General features: G+C 38.7%; 1 protein-coding gene across 9 annotated transcripts in view; it reads left to right on the forward strand.

Annotated features, from left to right (window-relative positions):
• Positions 1–21,486, forward strand: part of fryl (furry homolog, like) — a 123,777-nt gene that overhangs the window by 67,032 nt on the left and 35,259 nt on the right. For 6 of the 9 annotated variants that reach the window (XM_073855977.1, XM_073855978.1, XM_073855971.1 and 3 more), the window contains 28 exons: positions 1,491–1,659; positions 4,719–4,811; positions 5,541–5,639; positions 5,927–6,028; positions 8,699–8,743; positions 10,964–11,067; positions 11,228–11,336; positions 11,754–11,840; positions 12,049–12,220; positions 13,801–13,933; positions 14,051–14,158; positions 14,447–14,681; positions 14,886–15,050; positions 15,152–15,238; positions 15,330–15,598; positions 15,702–15,919; positions 17,147–17,273; positions 17,375–17,432; positions 17,583–17,674; positions 17,970–18,142; positions 19,086–19,246; positions 19,331–19,441; positions 19,523–19,677; positions 19,773–19,872; positions 20,014–20,182; positions 20,259–20,527; positions 20,771–20,911; positions 21,060–21,228. In XM_073855977.1, the coding sequence (XP_073712078.1) occupies positions 1,491–1,659; positions 4,719–4,811; positions 5,541–5,639; positions 5,927–6,028; positions 8,699–8,743; positions 10,964–11,067; positions 11,228–11,336; positions 11,754–11,840; positions 12,049–12,220; positions 13,801–13,933; positions 14,051–14,158; positions 14,447–14,681; positions 14,886–15,050; positions 15,152–15,238; positions 15,330–15,598; positions 15,702–15,919; positions 17,147–17,273; positions 17,375–17,432; positions 17,583–17,674; positions 17,970–18,142; positions 19,086–19,246; positions 19,331–19,441; positions 19,523–19,677; positions 19,773–19,872; positions 20,014–20,182; positions 20,259–20,527; positions 20,771–20,911; positions 21,060–21,228 (3,920 nt within the window). The remainder of the gene's footprint in view (positions 1–1,490; positions 1,660–4,718; positions 4,812–5,540; positions 5,640–5,926; positions 6,029–8,698; positions 8,744–10,963; positions 11,068–11,227; positions 11,337–11,753; positions 11,841–12,048; positions 12,221–13,800; positions 13,934–14,050; positions 14,159–14,446; positions 14,682–14,885; positions 15,051–15,151; positions 15,239–15,329; positions 15,599–15,701; positions 15,920–17,146; positions 17,274–17,374; positions 17,433–17,582; positions 17,675–17,969; positions 18,143–19,085; positions 19,247–19,330; positions 19,442–19,522; positions 19,678–19,772; positions 19,873–20,013; positions 20,183–20,258; positions 20,528–20,770; positions 20,912–21,059; positions 21,229–21,486) is intronic. The other 3 variants (XM_073855974.1, XM_073855976.1, XM_073855979.1) reach the window with 1 other exon arrangement.

The following is a 21,486-nucleotide window of genomic DNA, read 5'->3' on the forward strand; positions in this document are numbered from 1 at the left end:
CGCTTCGAAATCTAACCGGAAGTAGTAGGTCATCCGGGTACTTTTCGCATACTGTTTTTGAAATACTACGTATTCGGACATACTGCTCGCCTCACCTACTATACAGTATGGTAGTAGGCAGTTTCGGATGCAGCATATCACAAACCTAATTGTTTGTGATCATTTTATGTATAATATATATTCTTTATTGAATAATTATTATTTATTACAATAAACATAAACTTCTATAAAAATGGTTTGGTAAAGACTAAGAACAGGCTTCTAGACCAAATAAATCACGCAATGCAGTTTACCAAGATTCGCGCTGATCAGTTTACTAGTATTTGCGGCATTATTTAATGCCTAAAAACCATGTCTTAAACTTTGCGCTAATTTGCGCTGCTCTTGATAGATTACATTGGTCATTACGGAAATTCGATTTTTTTTTGTTAACGTGCACCTTGTCAGTAAATCACCCGCAGAAATGTCCACTCCCATCAGCATTTTTTTGAAATTGCACTCTCATGCTAATTACCATTATAAATAAATACTATGATGTATTATCAGACATTTGCTTCAGGGTGATTTCTCTGAATAGAAACAAGACGCTAGTGTTTGTTTCCCATAATGCAAACCAAACAGCAGAAGTTTAAAGTTGATTCTAGCTCATCCATTGAGATAAAACACAGTCAGTTGAATTGAACAGAGTTTACAAAGCCATCAAACTCTTCTCCTTCTGTCACTCACTCGCCTCAAACTGTATACAGATGTCTTATTTGTACAGGCGTCAGACACATTTATTGTTACTGTAATTCTCTCCTGGCCACATGCTAAAACTCCCTCATGGCTACATGAAACTGTCTGTTTAAGATGTGATGTAATTTAACTTTGCACTGTAATAGTCAGACCCCAAATTGATTTATGCCAGTGCTCAACCTCTGGTTCATGATTTCCTGTGCTAAGCTACTTTGCCTAAGGACTGTATTTGAAGAGCCCATTTTATTTAATGTGATAAAGACATTATGCCTTGACTGAGGTCCTTGCTTGTTTTAATCCAGGCGGTTTTCATTACATGCCTTCACAGTATTTTATATGTTTTAAGTTTTGGGTTTAACTGTGACAAACAAGACATTCCACAGACATATTTAGCCCAAAACTAGTTTTTATCTCAGTTAAGACCATTGTGTGCAGTGTTTAGCTTTGGTTGAAGGCTGTTTTGCGTCAACAGAGCCCTCGAAACATCAAACTGCATAGCTGTCAATGGCCGTGGGATTAGAGACACTATATAGTAGTTTAACTTGTGAGGGGTGAATATTCAGTTCCTACTCTTGACATTTTTAGTGTTGTAAGGCTGACAAGTTAACATCTAGATCATTTTATAGCACATTTAATCTCACACAAGTTTGTTATGTGTGATATGAAATATGATCTTTACCCTTTTGAAGTCGGTTTTTGTGTTGTTAAGAGTATGAAAGATGAAGGATTATGGGTTTTGTTTGTGTGGTCTGCAGGTTCCAGGCGGTGCGCAAGAAGTTCATCACAGAGCTGAAGGAACTGAGGCTGAAGGAGCAAAGTCCTCACGTGGTGCAGAGCATCATCAGCCTCATCATGGGCATGAAGTTCTTCAGGGTGAAGATGTACCCCGTCGAGGACTTTGAGGCTTCTTTCCAGTTCATGCAGGTCAACATATTCTCCATTTTGTTGGTTTGACCAGATAAGTTTCTTAGGTTTGGTCTTTTGCGATGTTTATGAATGTGTCCAATTAAACCTGATGTCAGGTCGGGTTTTTCAGCCAGTAGTTGTATTTAAATAGTTGCTGGAAAATCAGAGGGACTTTTAGCGGCCGGGTCTTAGCCACAGTGGCTCCTTGCTGAGATATTGGCCCTATTGATCTTTCCAGCGAGATCCTGCTTGTTTAGCTTATTTCATTGGCAGACGCAAGCCAACTTATGGATGTTGCAGTGAGCCTCTTCTCACACTGAATATGTGACAGTCTGTTGGCCTGCTTGGATTTCATTTAAACTTTTTCCTTATGAAATACAAAGCCACGTATTTTAAATGCAAATTAAAACTGATAAAATGTAAAAGTTTAGTCTGTCCTAGCCTAAACAGTGTGCGAATTTATTTAATGTAGACCTCGTATTAGGGATGCATAACAATTAATTACGATTAATTTATAGAATATTAGAATAAAAGTTTTTGTTTACATCATATATGTGCGTGAACTGTGTATAATAACTTTGTATAGATAAAAGCACACACATGCATCTTTATATTTAAGAAATGTTTACATGTGTATATACATTTGTATATTTATGTATATTTTATATTATATATAAATACTTTGTATATATTTATATATATTATATTAAAAAAATTATGCATGCATGTATGCATATTTATATACACTGAAAAAAATATTCATTGAATTTAATCAGTTTTTTAAGGTAGGTGGTTGCAATCAATTTATTTAAGCTACATTTGAACAAAAGTTTTATATTTTATTTTACTTTACTAATCTTTTTTTGTTTAAATGTAGCTTAAATAAATTGATTGCAACCGCTTACCTTAAAAAAATAGTTTAAATTCAATGAATCATTTTTTTCAGTGTATACATAATTAAAATACACAGTTCACACACATATATGATGTAAACAAAAAACTTTTATTCTGCTATAGATTAATCGTTCTGCATCCCTTCCTTGTATGTCTTGTAACATTCACAAAGAGACAAATGCACAGCAAACACAGAATCAGGGTAAAGTTGCTACATGGATTACATCATAGTTAACTCTTGCAATTGTTTTTTATCAAAACAGTCAGAATGGCCCAGCCTGGTCCAACCAGACTCTCGTACATTCATTTCATTTGTACAGAGAGTCTGGCCACACTCCATTGCAAAGCGTTACTTCCGTTATGGAGGGTCCTCTGTTGAAGTTAAAAACTATTGGATCTGCCCAGAGTCACTATGAATCTGCCATAACCAACCGCTATCGTTTGGTCGTGACGTATATCATGCACCGAAACCGGACGGAAACAACAAGTAAGAATAATCAGACAAACAAAACTTAGCAAACCTGGTTCTTGCTCCGGCTTTAACATTTGTATATTCGGCAGTTTTGCAACAATGGACCGAATAGATTTTCTCACGTCTTTCTCCGCTGCCATTACTGAACTACAACTCAAACTGATGCACGACCTCAACGTCATTGTCCTTAGCCACCTCCATCTGTTCGCTGATTGGTCATACAGATTTTTGCAGGAGAAAACGAAACTCTACAGAGCAGTCCCAGACGTAGTACTGAAGCAAAAGCGGAAGCACGTAGGAGGGCGGAGCCAGGCTAAGAATGGCCCATCCCAGACCAAAATCCCAGAGTTGCTTTGAGTCAGCTATTGAGATGGAGCCTTAAGCCCGGAATATAGTCTTTTTTACGTGTACGCTAACGTACATGGACATTGAACAGCCTTGCAAAGTATAGTTTATTTGACTTGTGCGTGTACGCAGACACAGACGTTTAACGCATGCGCATTGCGACAAAAAGCAATCCATCTCCTGGGCTACATACTAGGTTTTCGTGTATGCACATGCGTGACCTATGCGTACAATATTCGTAAAATTCGGCGGTGGGCATGCGCGCACTCCTCTGATGATGAAAATAGTGTCTTACACACTTTACGCGGAGCCTTGCGTACGCCTATAAAGTGGACCATACTTCGGCCTTTAAAGGGACACTCCACTTTTTTTGAAAATAGGCTCATTTTCAAGCTCCCCCTTTGATTTTTATCATTTTGGAATCCATTCAGCTGATCTCCAGGTCTGGCGTTACCACTTTTAGCATAGCTTAGCATAATTCATTAAATCTGATTAGACCATTAGCATCGCTCTAAAAATAACCAAAAAGTTTAAATATTTTTCCTATTTAAAACTTGATTCTTCTGTAGTTACATAGTGTACTAAGACCAAGGGATAATTAAAAGGTAAGATTTTTGTAGGCAGATATGGCTAGGAACTATACTCTCATTCTGGCATAACTATCAAGGACTTTGCTGCTGTAACATGGCTGCAGCAGTCGCAATGATATTATGCAGCGACTGAAAATAGTCCCCTGCTATTGAAAATATCCAAGGTGGACTATTTTCGGGCAGTGCGTAATATCACTGTAGTGTTACATCATTGCTGTTTGCAAACTATGTAATCAACTGGTTAGTCAGTTGCCTGAATGACTAATTAGCTAATTAGTCTTGGTTAAAAGACTTATAATTTACACTTATAATTTACAAAAATCAACTTGATGGCAAATTAGGTTTCGATAAATTTGCTTTGTCTCCACAGTTGCCAGCTGCGCAGTACTTTTGTTTTATTTGCAAGCTCTCTGTAGTCGTGTCTCATAAAATCTCCTGAGTAACAGCGTTTCAGGGTGGTGAGTCGACCTTTGCCAGCAGCAGTGTGTGGAGCTATATCTTTACATTATGCCTGTTACAGGCTATAAAATCTGGCACTCAATATGCTGCATTTAACAATTGCCATAATCCAGAGATTTTTTATTGAGCCAGCAGCTGCAAAGCGATTCCAGATTTTGTGGGCACTCATGTTTGTTTGTGTGTGCAGCCTACAAAATATTTATTAATGGTGCATTTAGTCATTATATCATAAATGTAGGTATTGTTTGTTTGTATTTATGATTCACATGTAATTGATTAAATGACTTATTTTGCATTTGTATGTGTTGGTTAAACAGGAATGTGCTCAGTATTTCCTGGAGGTGAAGGATAAAGACATCAAACATGCACTGGCTGGCCTGTTTGTTGAGATTCTCATCCCTGTAGCTGCTGTAAGTATCATTGAGATCTCCATTCCTACCAATTTCATGTCATTCATACTTAATACCAAAGACCGAAGTGATGAAATCTTTCAGTTTAGCTAGATTTCACATGCATACTGCAGACATTTAATATGCATTCTGGGTAGATGGCAGTATTGTTTTATTTCAAAGTCTGATTCAAATTAGCCTGATTTTTATAATATTTTAGTGCTGAGCATTGCAATCTTTTTAATAGTTCAGATCGGAGCATGTAAGCAACTTTTTCCCATTTCCACTCGAAGCGAAATAAAAGAGCAACTATCGTCCGATTCACGTTTTTACATTTCCTATGGTGTGTAAGTGTGTATTAGAACACATTGTATTATACCAAATACAAAAAATAAAGTTTTTAGCCATGAAATAGGTGCTCTTTAAACTTATCCAGATCGACTCCAGGATTCCAAATTTGTGACAACTTACTGATGCACTGTGTAAATAAATGACAGTAAGGTTCATGCTGTGTTGAAAGCCTGTTTTTTTTTAAATTAGCTTATGACTCTTCTTTGCCGTTCATGACTGTACATGTTCTTTAAGAGGTCTGCTGTGGTTCTTTTGAAACAAAAGTGAAACCGATTTTATTTTGTATTGGAATAAAGTGCATGTGAATAGCTTTGAGTGATTTGTGAAGTGCTGCTTCTCCGAGCATGTGTGTAGCTCAGCGCAGGGACTCATGTGTTTGAGCTTTTGTGTGTTTGGTAGGCGGTGAAGAATGAAGTGAATGTGCCCTGCCTGAAGAACTTTGTGGAGATGCTCTACCAGACGACCTTTGACCTCAGCTCAAGAAAGAAGCACTCTCTGGTATTGGTTCTGACTGTTTACTTTCCCATAATCTTTTGTGCTCTAGACAGTTCTTCCACCCTAAAGACCTCCCTTTGCCTTTTTTTTTAGTCACCCAAAAATTCATTCTTTTTCATATAATCTTCATATATATATATATATATATATATATATATATATATATATATATATATATACATACACTTTGTAAAGGCACTTTTAGGTCTATAATTACTTTAATCATTTACAATTAATTATGCACTTTGTCACATTTGATTTACTTTTTACTCTTCATTCTTTGTCTCCAGGCATTGTACCCATTGGTGACGTGTCTGCTGTGTGTTAGTCAGAAGCAGTTCTTCCTCAATAACTGGCACATCTTCCTTCAGAACTGCCTTTCACACCTTAAGGTACGTGTGTTTGCGATAAAGTGAACTGAACAGAATGACGTGAAGTCTTGTGAGAAATCCAGATTGTACAGCATTAAACTAAATAGCGGTGAATTTAAATTTCTGTGCCTTTAGAGACACCAAACTGTTTTTACGTGTTTCCCAAACTCTTCCTTATATTAAGATTAGTTTAACGTTACACAGATTACCTTTAAGTAGCTATAAATGCTACATTTCTTTCAAATTTTGTTTTGGTGTAAACATTTCCCTTATATTCATTTGCTTTTAAAAGACAAGTCATGCTATTGCTTTCTATTGAATCTAGAGCCAGGAGGCACGTTGGGTGATTCATTTTTAGGAGTAAATGGGTTCATATTGGTTAAGGGTGTGGTTGGACAGACTTTTGTTTGTAATATTTCTTGCTTGTAGTATATGATAAATTATACCTGCTTCAGCCAAGGATTAGTACATTTTCTTAAAAAAATCCAGATATTTACTCACCACCATGTCATCCAAAATGTTGTTGTCTTCCTTTGTTCAGTCGAGAAGAAATTATGTTTTTTGAGGAAAACATTCCAACATTTTTCAAGTGTTAATAGACTTTAATGGACCCCAACACTTTTTAGTGCAGTTTCAACACAGTTTCAAAGGACTCTAAACGATCCCAAATGAGGCATAAGGGTCTTATCTAGCGAAACGATTGTCATTTTTGGCAAGAAAAATAAAAAATATGCACTTTTAAACCACAACTTCATGTCTTCCTCCGGCTGTGTGACGAGCCAGAGCGACCTCACATAATTCCGTAATGACGTCGAAAGGTCACGTGTTACATATATGAAATGCACATTTCTGGACCATTCGACATACGACAACGTCGGAACGTTCCTCTTTCTCCACACTTGTAAACACTGGGGCGTTGTTTCGCATACGTCATCCGTGAGCTCTTGACGTGATGACGTATTTCGTGAGGTCGCGCTGGCGCGTCACATGACCGGAGGAAGACGAGAAGTTGTGGTTTAAAAGTGCATATTTTTTATTTTTCGTGCCAAAAATGACAATCATTTTGCTAGATAAGACCCATATGCCTCGTTTGGGATAGTTTAGAGTTCTTTGAAGCTGGAATTTTAAACTGCATTAAAACTGTTAAGTGTTGAGGTCCATTAAAGTCCATTAAAATGAGAAAAATCCTGGAATGTTTTCCTCAAAAAACTAATTTTTTCTCGACTGAACAAAGAAAGACATCAACATTTTGAATGACATGGTGGTGAGAAAATTATCTGGATTTTTTTTTTAAGAAAATTGACTAATCCTTTAAATCAAACTCAGAAATCTGTTTGTGTTTGTATGTGTCTGTTCTTTTTTATTGTCAATAATTATGAAGATGTTGATTATTTATGATCTTTTTAACTCTTTATTTCAAAATGATCGATTTTCCTTGTCAATCTACTGTATGTTGTTCAACTTTATCATGTGAATCTTGTTGATTTGTCAGTGATGCTATCTGGAATATTTGATTCTTGATGATTTGGTGATGGCGAATTTATAAAATATTAATTCTGTCCTTAATTACCGTTAATCCTAATCAGAACTGGATTAGAAATGGTTGTTGCACTTAGGTTATTTGAGCTATGGAGGAAAGCTAAAGGGAAGTTTTCCCTAGTGGTCTAGTGTAATGGTTTTAGCCCATATAGCTGAGGTTTATGGGATTTCTAGTCTCATTAATTGATAATTCCTCTTCTAATTGAACAGTGGTCTCTTCATCTATACGAAAATCTGCTTGTCCATCTGCTTTTCTCTGTCTGTTCTAACCCTGCTTCAGTTTGTCTTTCCTGATCAAAAGACAGTCAGCGTAGATGCCATATTTAATTGGCTGGAGGAAACGGATGTACAGTCTGTTTAAAATGTCTTATGGGTACATGGGTGACAAAAAACAGCAGTTTCTCAGTGGAAGAACAGTCATACCCAGATTCACAACATATATGACATTTATCAGACTTGTTGTTTTTTTGTAGCCAGTTAAATATGGCATCAGTTCTGACTACAGTCTTAACCATCACAATGCTTGCTTATAATCATTTTTAATCCTGCTTCCCATTTATGTATTTACTAATAAAAGTCTGCTGTCTGTCCACTAACACTGAAAACTCAACATATTAGTAATAATCTAAAATATATAAATAAACCAGAGGTGAGAGAGAGAGAGAAAAAATAATATTTTAATGTATTGTGTTTACTTCTCATTCCTGTATTGATATTTTTATGCTTAGCCTATTTTGACTCAAATTTGTCACATAAGTAACATATTATTGGAACAAGGCCACCATTACAACTTTAAGTAGTTTTCAATATAACACACTTTTAAAATAACCATAAACTGAACATAAAGTATCATAATGTTATTGTATCAAAACTCTAGGCTCTGAACCTCACCAATAAACATTATTTAAATGGATATTTGTATGATATTTTATGTTTTTATAAATGTTGAAATACTTGTGTTAATTCTCTGAGAGAGTCTGACACAAGGTTTTGTCCATACACCTTGCACTTTGTTTTGCATGTTGTTGTAGCACAATGTTCAAGCTTTAAGTTTGTCTCTTGTTCTTTTTCTAACCTGCATGTCCTCCCCATCACCATCACCCCACATCTTTTGTCATCTTTTTTGTCTCTTGCACGTTTATTTGGCTCCAGATGCCATCAAACAACAGCATCCGTAAGCAGATTGAGACCCTACAGGTGAGTTCCCACCGTTAGTTTAGGGGAAGTAGCCTCGCCTTTGAGAGGTCATGTGATAGGGCAGTGTTCCAGTGGGCCTGTTTGGCTAATCTCCACTTCTTGAGTTTTTGGCTTCTGGTTCCTTCACCTGTGTATAGAGGATCAAGCCAGATAGATTCTGTTCTGCCATTTACAAGAATTTAGCAGGAACTTCTTAGAAAAGTTTTAGGACTTGACCCTTTGCCAAACCCCACCAAACATTGGGGGAGTTTAGCAAACAGTCATTTGTTTGAGACTTTCGCTGCATCCGAAATCGCATACTGTGACAGTAGGTACTAAATTAGATGAAGTATCTACTTATCGACAGGTTAAATTAGGTACTATATAGTATGAATATGGATAGTATGAATGAATTCCGATGTAGTACATCTGCCATGTTGATACATCACGTGACAAACTGGAATGATTTTAAAGGAAAACACCACCGTTTTTCAATATTTTACTATGTTCTTACCTCAACTTGGACAAATGAATACATACCCATCTTTTTTCAATGCGTGCACTTAATCCTTGTACAGCGCATCGTGAATGTGTAAGCATTTAGCCTAGCCCCATTCATTCCTTAGGATCCAAACAGGAATGAATTTAAAAGCCACCAAACACTTCCATGTTTTCCCTATTTAAAGACCATTACATGAGTAGTTACACGAGTAAGTTTGATAGCAAAATGTGGCGATTTTTAAGTGGATAAAAAATGAAGTGCACGCATTAAAAAAAGATAGGGGTGAATTAATTTTTCTAAGTTGAGGTAATAACTTAGTAAAATATTGAAAAACTGTGGCGTTTTCCATTTAAACAAGTGCAATTTTACCTCAAGGTACATCTGTTTAATATATGTATTAGCATTTGAATAGAGCCGTGTTACTGCTTTCAGACATTTTCTTCTGCATTGGATAACTCCTCTCCCGGCTCATGGGATAGTAAAGTGTCTATCGAATGAACACTTTGGGATCTGACCGGATCCTGGGTCCTTTCACCTGCTGTTTTTTAAATGCTATTAAACATACTACTCGACTCGTCTACTGCTTTTCGCCTACTATATAGTATGCGTTTGTCAAAACTGTGATCATTGTCTTCCTACAGAAAAGTTTGAGGGCTGTTGTCAAGTTGTTGGATTTTGTTTTGTTTGCCAAAATGTAAAATATATCTGCAGGCCCTTTAGGTATAACAAGAAAAACTACTCCAGATATTTCCAAAATGAGGGACCTGGTCTTTTTGTATTTATTCACTGTACAAAGCTGTCGTTCTTGCGTAGTTGGTGTTGCTGAAGTTGCAAACCATGCAATCATATCGCCCCCTATGGTGAGTGATGGTCATTGCACCCTATGCATGCTTTTTGGTGCAGTCTGCGTGTGTGTGAGAGAGAGAGGAGGAGACTGAGTACCAGAAAGAGTGTAAGAGATAACTGCTTAGTCAGTGAATGGATTTGTACAAGATGTGATGTGTTAATCACAGATTCATTAGCAGGGTTTTAATGAACTCCCATCATACATTTGCTCAGATGAACAGGTTTATGAGTCATCTCTCCGCATATCAATGCAGTTTAAGTACAAATTACAGCTCTCATTGGCTTGTAAACATCGAGTCCGGTGTATCATATTGCTGCTCATTAGCTCTGTCGTGAGCAGCCAGCGAACTATTGATCACTTGTAATGATACAGAAGCAGCAACATATTTTTAAGTGAATTTAGCCCATTTTCCAGTTTGATTAACTCATGAATGAACAAGCAAAATTTTTTGGGGTGTTTGTGGGTGTTTTTAAAGACCCATTGTCGTCATGTAAAAGGTGCATCTTTGCTCAGTGTTGACATATTTTCTACTTAAAACAAGAAGTTAAAGCAGGACATATTGAGTAGCTCCACCTTCTTTTTAAATGGGCAATAGCATTTAGTTTACCTCACAGACTGGGATCTAATGAGACGCTGAAGTGGAGAATGTCAGAATTTTTTCCGTATCCGAAAATGAGAGATTTTCATTGGAGCACACCTTTTTGTAAATATCCTTAACATATTCATACTTAAAGTTTTCATTTTACTATGACTTTAAAGAGCACATCCATCACCAGAGATATTCAATAAGATTATGTCTATTAAGCTTTATTCTAGGACTTCTGTTATAGGTTTCTATTGTTTGAAGTTTGTTTGTATGTTTCCTGAATGTTTTTTGTGCCTTTCTTTTTAGAACAAAGACCCCAAAATGTCTCGCGTAGCACTGGAGTCTCTGTACAGGCTGCTTTGGGTTTACATTATCAGAATTAAGTGTGAAAGCAACACAACCACACAAAGGTATGACACGCACACAGAAAATGATTCCACTTGATATCAAACTCACAAACACCTTTTTTTTTAAAAGTCTCACACATCTATTAAAATGTCTTTCACATGTTTTGAACTGTGTTTAATATTAGTATATACGGTAACATTTTACTTGTCTTTTTCCTCTCAGTCGTCTCCTTAGTATTGTAACAGCACTTTTCCCGAAAGGCTCTCGCAGTGTGGTGCCCAGGGACACGCCTCTCAACATCTTTGTAAAGATCATTCAGTTTATTGCTCAGGTAAAACTTGAATCTGAAGAGCCCATTAACTCTAGCTTGAGCCATCTGAGAATAGCTTAGCTTTTAGATCAGAGTTATTTCTGTACAGCTAGTTTCTCAAACAGAATTACAAAAAAGAAAGACCATTTCTAAACAAGACATAAAAGTGAACAGTTGGGATTTTGATGTATATTTTAAATAGATTTGATTGTTTGGGAGTCTATAGTATAGTGGGCATAAGAACTGCGTGGTTATGGGGGCAGGTCAGGTTAAAATTGGAAAATGACCATTGAATTAAAAGCTATTGATTTGGAAATTTGGTTTTTGCCATTTTAAGAATAACAGTAATTTGTATTTTTGCTAATGAATCTATTAAATCAATTGCAATTGTTTGGCTTTACCAAGTGAATCTTTGTGGTATGTTTTTTCTTTCTGAAGGAACGGCTGGACTTCGCCATGAAAGAGATCATCTATGACCTGCTGTGTGTGGGCAAGTCCCACAAGACCTTCACTATAAATCCAGAGGTGAGTGAAGAAGACACACACACAGAAACATTTCCCTTACTTCTACATTCACCTGGTCTTGTTCTCTATTGCCTAAACTGAAGCTTCCAGATGTATCTATATAGTGATGGACGTGGATTAGTACAAAACAATATGCAAATGATTATGTCTGTGTTAATAAATTGAGAAAAAGATAAACATAGAAACAAATTGTATCTTTCTCTCTCAGAGAATGAATATTGGTCTCCGAGCTTTCCTAGTGATAGCCGACAGCCTGCAGCAAAAAGACGGAGAGCCACCTATGCCCACCACCGGAGTCATCTTACCCTCCGGCAACACTCTGAGGGTCAAAAAGATCTTTCTCAACACCACCCTCACAGACGAGGAAGCTAAGGTCATCGGTATGGACACTTATAGTTTGTCTTCACCAAAGCCAGTGCCACTCAAAGCATTGCTTTATATTGTATTAGTCGTGGGCTTTTTTATTTAAAAAGTTGGATTCATCTCTAGTGTAAACAAAGTCGTTGAGCTTTTAGCATAAGTAAAGATATGACTGCCTGCCAAGACATTTCCTTCCAAGTTTTTTGAGTTGATTATGAAATGGGAAAAGTTTTGAATATTTTCAGATTGTCATTGTTGTCCAGTCAACGCTGTTCATTTGTTTTCTGTGGCTTCAAGTATTGTTAGATTTCTACAGAATATATATGAAGAGTTTGGTTCCAAAACGCAATAAATCCATTTTAACTAATTTCTGTTTTCTATACCAAAAAAGTGTCAAGATGAAAACCACTATTTTCTGTTACAAACTTTCACATAGCACCTTTAGGTTATAAAAACATTAAAAATTCAAATCCATAATTTGATTTTCAAAGATTTATTATAAAAACTAATACATTTTTCTGCAAAATGCAATAAATCCATGACAAGGATTTTGGTTTCCAAAATGCTATAAATCTATTGAATCAATATATAAATGTGCATTCATCTTTGCCATGTTATATTCATTTAGTTGACTAGTGTTATACACTGATAAAAAAATAAACATTTATGGCATTAATCAAAACACTTTGTCGTATTAAGAACACTGTCATTGCTGCGGTCATCTTTGGGCCGGCATTTTTCTGTCACCCGAGTGGAATTACGTTCCTTCCCCGCCACATAAAACCACCACAGGTTTTTTTTTTTTTAAAGTTATATTTTTGGGCCATTTTTTCCTTTATTAGATAGACAGTGATTAAGGAGATGACAGGAAAGTATAGGGTGGAGAGAGGGGTGTGGGATTGGCAAAGGACCTCGAGCCGGGATTCGAACTCGGGTCGCCAGAAGTGCGTCTGCACCATATGTCGGAGCACCGTCCACTACACCATCGGCTCCGACAAACCACCACAGGTTTATCCATTCCATCAAAAGTATTATTTTGTTTTTGTTTGTCTGTTGATCACGAAGTACAAAGTAGATGAGGAAAACTAGGATTCCATGTGTATTCAACGCGCCGCCATTGTTGTTTACAGTGTGGGAATGGTGTGCTGTGATTTGTTGAGCGGATTTATTGCATTCTGCAGAGAAGGAGGACTGCCGTTTTTTGCGTTTTGTGGGGAAAAGGGAGAAAAGATGACAGAATAGCATGGCGGATATCGGAAATTAAGAATTTCCTTTTTAATACTGACCTGATACAATACTGACTTTGGTGGGAATTTTTTTTATTTTTATGGTGTTTATTGGGTTTTTGGAACCAAACTCTTCATATATTCCCTGTAGTTTTCCACATAATGTTTGCTTATGGTTTGTTTTGATATTCGAAATATAAAGTACATAGTGTATCTGAGCCTTTTAGCTGATGAAATGAATCATGCTATGAACTCTGACCCTCATGCAACCCTATTAGCTCAGGTTAATAGTGTATCGGGCTTCATTGTTTAGTGGTTGTGGGAATTGCTCATTGTATTAATTTGTGTGTGTGTGTGTGTGTGTGTGTGTGTAGGCATGTCTCTGTATTACCCTCAGGTCAGGAAGGCCCTGGACAACATTCTCAGGCACTTGGATAAAGAAGTGGGGAGATCTATGAGCATGACCAGTGTTCAGATGTCCAACAAAGAACCAGAGGACATGATCACGTGAGTCCTGGCACAATTTTGTCTCTTTTGTTCAAGTCTCTCGGATGGTAGTCTGTGTATGATTAATGTAAATGTATGCATTATTTATGCTTTACATGTATGTTTGTTTACCCTTAGTGGGGAGCGTAAACCGAAGATCGATCTGTTTCGGACGTGTGTAGCTGCCATTCCCAGACTGATCCCGGACGGCATGAGCAGACAGGATCTGATCGAGCTACTAGCCAAGTAATGAACTCTGACCCTCATCCATCACCTGAACAAAGCCCAGATTCACAAGTTCTTCTGGCATAAGTGGAAAATTACATTTACACCCATTACTCATTCACAGTTCTTTGCATACTAACTTCCGTACACCCTCCACTTCCCATACAATAACCCTGGTCTGAATCAGACTTCCTGAGAAGTCATAACAGCACGTAGTCAGAACTTCCCATGTTACTTTTATGATCTCTTGACCTCGCTGTGGTTATCACAGACATGTAGTCTATAAACAATGACTCTCTATCCTTCCAGACTGACCATCCATATGGATGAAGAACTGCGTGGCTTGGCGTTTACCACTCTGCAGGCTCTGATGGTGGACTTTCCAGACTGGAGAGAGGATGTGCTGTCTGGCTTTGTGTATTTTATTGTGAGGGAGGTGACTGATGTTCATCCCACTTTGCTGGACAATGCTGTCAAGATGCTTTTGCAGCTCATCGTACAGTGGAGGCAGACGGTACAGAGCAACCGTGCTCATGACTCACAGGTGTGTTTTTGCAGTTTTTCATGTTTCATTAGAAAATAATGTAACTAATAAAGTGAAGTTGTACGTTTGTTGAACCTGGAAGTTTGTGTTAGACGCGTGTTCCTCTCTATGTTCTTGATTTATTCTTTCCTGTATTTTAAAAGATTTGATTTATTGTATTCATTTTTATTTGTATTTAACATGTTTTTTTCTTCCTGCTGTTAGGGTCCATGTTTGCCTCTCGAGAGATCTCCTCTCTGGACGGTTCTGCATGTGGTGGAGGGTTTGGCTTTGGTCGTGCTGTGCAGCTGTCGACCTGCAACACGCAAACTCGCAGTCAATGTTCTCAAAGAGGTCAGATCACTGCATACTGCCCTCGGCATCGCTAAGGTAACCATCCCCTCTGAATGACTTCCTTTTGACCTACATAAGATCACCCACTATTACTGTACTACTCATACTCATTGATTTCTCTTGATGTTCTCGCTAAGGGAGATGAGGAATTGGCGATAGATGTGATGGACAGATTGAGTGCTTCAGTTCTCGAGAGCTTTATTCACCTTACAGGAGCTGATCAGGTGAGAAAATGGGGCACATACGTCTTAATACACAAAAAAAGAAAAATATCTATAATCAGACACCATTGTTTTGTGCCTCTCTTTGCTGTAGACAAATCTACTATACTGTCCCACTGGAATAGACCTTCAGACTCTGGTCGAATGGAACTCCTCTCCTATCAGCCACCAATTTGATGTGGTTAGCCCCTCCCATATTTGGGTGTTTGCCCATGTGACACAAGGTCAGGACCCCTGGGTCATCAGCTTGTCCAGTTACCTGCGGCAAGAGCACCTGCCCAAGCACTGTCCCTCTGCACTGAGCTACGCTTGGCTTTTCGCCTCCACACGCCTCCAGCTTCTTTCACCACAAGTCGACATCAAGTATGTTTTCAGATTCCCATCCTTCTATAGGGTGGGAAACGTCGTTTTTGTATATGAGCACACATTCATGTTTTTTGCTAAAACGTGTTTTGTTTACTTGCAGCAGCCCGATCAATGCTAAGAAAGTGAACAGCATGAGCAGTAACAGTGACTCGTATGTAGGGCTTTGGAGGAACTATCTAATCCTCTGCTGCAGTTCTGCCACCTCTTCCTCCTCTTCATCGTCCTCCTCATCTTCCTCATCGGCCCCTGGCTCGGTCCGCTGCTCCCCACCTGACACCCTGGCATCCACTCCAGACAGCGGATATAGTTATGACTCAAAGATCAGAGGTCATGCTTGATAAATTAATGGTTTGATATATCTGGCAACAGGACAGACTGGGCAGAAAAGTAATAGAGCCTCTGGTTTAAACTTAAGTGGCAAATGCTGGTACAGTTGCGAAGTTTAAATTATTCCTGTAAATAATTTTCAAAAATGTTCACCGTCTGCAGATTTTTGTACACCACTTGCCTTTTATTTATTAAAATGTTTTCTATTTAGATTCTATCTAATCTAGTTAAACTAAACTTTGGCTGTATTTTAGTATGTATTACACATCTATAAAGCTACAGAACCACCATGGTTCCTCTTAAAGGCGGAGTCAATGATGTTTGAAAGCCAATGTTGATATTTGAAATCACCTAAACAAACACGCCTCTACCCCAATAAAATATGGACCTTCTGTTGATAGACCCGCCCCACACATACGCAACCCGGCAAGGATGTCGGTTAGTAGACACGCTCCTTATTGCTGATTGGCTATAAGTGTGTTTTGGTAGTCGGCCCGTCTCCTTTTCCAAAGCGTTTTTCAAACATCGTGGACTCCGCCTTTAAGACATTTTAGAATACTGACATGTAGATTGATTTGAGTCGATTGTTCAACAACTGAAAAATACATCACCCAACCCTACCAGCATTCTGTACTGTTGAATGCAGTAACTAACGTTAATATATTTTGCCATGTTAGCCAGTTAACCATGTGAGATATCAGGGCAATGCAAGATATGAGAAGATAGATGCTCAGATGCAAAACACTCGAAGTGCGTCTAGCATGTTTACTTGTAAATGAGCATTTTGTATCAGACTCTTAAATGATTAGTCAATTTTCTTAAAAAAATCCAGATCATTTACTCACCACCATGTCATCCAAAAGCTGAAATGTCTTTATTTAGTCGAGAAGAAATTATGTTTTTTGAGGAAAACATTCCAGGATTTTTCTCATTTTAATGGACTTTAATGGACCCCAATACTCAACAGTTTTAATGCCGTTTAAAATTATCTGGATTTTTTTTAAGAAAATGGACTAATCCTTTAATGGATTCTGCCAACAAAGTGGTATTTCTGATTGGCCTGAGATCAGGATGTAGCAGACATGATAAGCGCGTTTGGTCTAATTTTTTGACAGAGGTGATGTTTAGCAGCTTTTGCATCCGAGCTCTTCTTATTTTATAGAATACTATTAAGAAAATAACAACAACGTGTGTTTGTGTGTGTATGAATGTTTGTGCAGATCATTAGCATTCCATCCCCCTCCTCCTTGTTCAAGCATGTGGTTCCTATGATGCGTTCTGAGAGCATGGACATCACTGAGTCTCTTGTCCTGGGGCTTGGCCGGACCAACCCCATTGCCTTCAGGTGCGTCTGTGTGTCTCTTCACTTAATGTCTTCATATGGACCCATTTTTGTCCTAAGATGTAGTTAGCATTTGAGAGAACTTTGCTTTATCAATCTTACAGAGAGCTGTTGGAAGAGTTAAACCCTATCATTAAGGAAGCGCTTGAAAGAAGGCCAGAGGTGAGTTGACATTCATCTTATGAAGAAATCCCCTCATATACCTGTAAGAACTTCGGTGTTTTGGCCCACCTGACCAGTTATGTCCATCAAGGCTTGATGTCCAATAAACAGATAGACACATCACATGACATTTTGGTTTCATTGATGCAGAACATGAAGCGACGCCGGCGTCGTGATGTTCTCAGAGTCCAGCTGGTCCGGATTTTTGAACTACTGGCCGATTCTGGAGTCATCAGTCAGACGTAAGTCACGCCACTTTATGGATGGTTACAACTTTTAAAACCTTTTATTTAAATGTGAATCTACAGTAATATTCTGTCATCTGAATTATCCTGTCTTAGGTTTTTTTGTCCTTCATAAATTGTTTTCTATTTTACAGTGATTTAAAAAAAAGTGAAACAAAAAGACCAAATATACTTTTTTGTGATTTAATCATGTACAACACTAAGTATCTTAACAAACTGTGGCTCTAATTACCTGCACCCACGTATCAGAGTTAATTGTTTAAAATGATTTGCCTTTGAATTGTGTGCACAGTGCGAGCGGTGGTCTGGATGGGGAGTCTCACTCTTTGAACAGCACTCTGCTGGAGTACGTAGATCTGACCCGGCAGCTTCTGGAGGCAGAGAACGACAAAGACTCCGAAATGTTAAGAGACATTCGCTGTCACTTCAGCGCCCTGGTGGCCAACATCATTCAGAATGTTCCAGGTATACACACACAAGGCCTTTGTGATGATTCAAATGTTAAAAATGACGCTTGACGTTTCTGCGTGACCAGCACTAAAGGGAAATGCAGAAATATTGTCTTTTTTTTTTAACACACCTGCCTCCTTCCAATGGTTGGCAAAATAGATAGTACTAGGGTCTTCATGATGATAGTTGGCTTGTTTGCCCGTGAATGTATTAATTTATTATTATGCTATTATTATTATCGTCATAGTTTTACATTAACATTCCCACATAACCTGCACTTGCTCTTCCTATAGTAAGAGAGCTTTTGGGTTTTCCAAGCTAGCATGATGCTAACATGATTTAGTATGAAATTAGCATGAAGCTAGCATGATTTAGCATGAAGCTAACATGATGTAGCATGAAGCTAACATGATTTAGCATGAAGCTAGCATAATTAAGGTTGCAAGTGAGCTTGTAAAGTAGCTGGCTCAGACTTTAATTTGTCTCACAAAAGAGGTTAAGTTTAAAACCACTCAGTGAGTTGTTCCTATTTCCTTCCATGCAAGTAATTTACTTCGTACCCAAGCATCAATAGCATGCTCAGATTAATGGCATCATGTTAAGACGGTTGCGGTAGTGCCAGCTGCCCTTAAAGTAAAGCAGCTTCAGTTTTTGTCCACCAATCCAGTGACTGAGGAATTAGGAAGTAAAAAATAAGCAAATAAATAACGAAACGATTGCCTCGCCCCCTGATACTATTGTGTATCAGTGATCTCACAGGCAGACGATAGGACAATCTCACTGTGGAGAATATCGCCCAACACTACCATTACTCCAACTCACGCCATTGGTTGAGACATAGTCATGTTTGTCTGGATGATTAGAAAGACCTGGGATACAAAAATGTATTTTAACATTGAAAATTGATACTTCAAACGAAGGTGTACCTAAAGTTTAACTCATTATTGTGTTCACCCAGTGCATCAGAGAAGGAGCATCTTCCCTCAGCAGTCTCTGAGACACAGTCTCTTCATGCTCTTCAGTCATTGGGCGGGACCCTTCAGCATCATGTTCACACCACTGGACAGATACAGTGACCGCAACATGCAGATCAACAGACACCAGTACTGCGCACTGAAGGTATGACAATGCTCTGAAAGCGCACATAATCTATTATCCCCTAAAAGCGCACTGAAGCCTGACTGTTGTGACATGTTGCCGTAGGCCATGTCTGCTGTGCTTTGCTGTGGTCCGGTGGCTGATAATGTTGGTCTGTCTTCTGATGGATACCTTTACAAGTGGTTGGACAACATTCTAGACTCCCAAGACCGCAAGGTAATCACACTAAATTTGCACACAGAATTGTTTATTTCTGTGTGCTATATTAAATAATTGCGTATGTATTCGTGTGCTCAGGTGCATCAGTTGGGCTGTGAGGCAGTGATGTTGCTGTTGGAGCTGAACCCGGATCAGAGCAATCTGATGTTCTGGGCGGTCGACCGCTGCTACACGGGGTCCCGGAGAGTCGCCGCAGGCTGCTTTAGGGCCATCGCTAATGTATTTCATAACAGGTGCACACCAGAACGTTCTCATGATGAATCTGCAAATCAACAAGTGTCTGAATTTGGCTGAATCTTGTGATTCTTTGTGTTTTTGTTTTTTTCAGGGATTACCAGTTTGACACTGTGGTTTTGCTGAATCTCATCCTTTTTAAGGCTGCAGATTCTTCCAGGGACATTTATGAGGTCGCCATGCAGCTGCTTCAGGTGAATAACTGTTATATAATGCATTGTTCTGGCCAAGTAACATCTATTGTGATGGTTCGAGGTCAAATATGCAATCAGTCCAGAGGCTAGGACTGAAAGGAATTAAAGCTCATTAACTTTTATTTTGTGTTTTTATGTTAGATACTAGAGCCAAAGCTTTTCCGTTACGCCCATAAACTGGAGATCCAGCGTTCTGATGGGGTGTTGTCTCCAGCCTCACCTCTTCCTCATCTGTACTCCGTGTCCTACTACCAGCTCAGTGAAGAACTGGCCAGGACGTACCCTGAGCTCACCCTACCCATCTTCTCAGGTACGCAAGTGTGAACATGCAGATACCATACAGTCAAGACTACAGATGGTACAACTAACGCTGAATTTTATAACAGAGGTCAGTCAGAGAATTCAGACAGCGCACCCTGGTGGACGGCAGGTGATGCTGCATTACCTTCTGCCCTGGATGAACAACATAGAGCTGGTGGACTTTAAGCCTTCAGCACGGCGTCAAGAGGAGCCTTCGTCGATGGAGGATGAAGAGGATGCCCATGAGAGAGAGATGATGATGGTGAACAGCCGTCGATGGCTAAAAGGAGAGGGCTGGGGGTCACCACATGCTACCACCATGATCCTAAACAACCTTATGTTCATGACTGCAAAGGTAAAACATCAGTAGTGAATATAGCTATATTGCTATGCTAGTTTGTGGTTTTTGTCTTATTGACTTTTTTATGACACATACCACACACATGACGGGCTACATATATGTTGTGACGAACTTCGCATCGAGCGCCTTCGAAAAAAGAACTCACCGGCTGTCACTGCTGTAAACACAAGGCACACCGCCTTGCTTTTTTTCTCACCCCATACAAAGTTAATATATACATGTTTACTGTTTCTACAGTATGGAGATGAGTTTGCATGGTCAGAGATCGAGAACGTCTGGACCACTTTAGCTGACAGCTGGCCCAAAAATCTGAAGATCATCCTGCATTTCCTCATCAGCATGTCTGGAGTCAACAGTGAACCGAGTCTCCTGCCTTACGTGAGTGACGCCTGTCTTGGCAGACATCAGATATTTAATAATGCTGCAGATTCGCCTTTTTTATTATATTACCATCAATGCAGTTTCTTAGCTCAAACTGCTGTCGTCCTTGTTTCCTAACCTTTAGCTGATCTAATGTTTCGTTCAGGTGAAGCGTGTGGTGGTGTATCTGGGCAGAGATAAGACCATGCAGCTACTAGAAGAGTTGATGTATGAACTGGAGATGACGGACCCTGTATGCTCAGCTGTCACACACATGGATAACCCACCCTACTACCGCATCACTTCCTCTTACAAAATCCCCTCCGTTACATCAGGTATACACATCGCAAACCACTCGGATTGTGTTTCTGGTATTAAGACATGATTGTGTTGGTGGTCTTTATACATGCTTGAAAGAAAAGTAGCACAGAAAATCAAAGAAATGGTTTTCATTAGTGTGTGATACTAAGTGTTTTGTAAACCAGGACTGACTTGCATTAAATTAAATGGAGACAAACAAAGGAGCTGCTGCTTCAGACGTATTACAGAAACACAAACACATTTTGATTGTCAGTTTGTTTAAATCTTTGCTT

This window comes from Misgurnus anguillicaudatus, chromosome 18, assembly GCF_027580225.2.
Source record: "Misgurnus anguillicaudatus chromosome 18, ASM2758022v2, whole genome shotgun sequence".
Taxonomy (NCBI): Eukaryota; Metazoa; Chordata; class Actinopteri; order Cypriniformes; family Cobitidae; genus Misgurnus; species Misgurnus anguillicaudatus.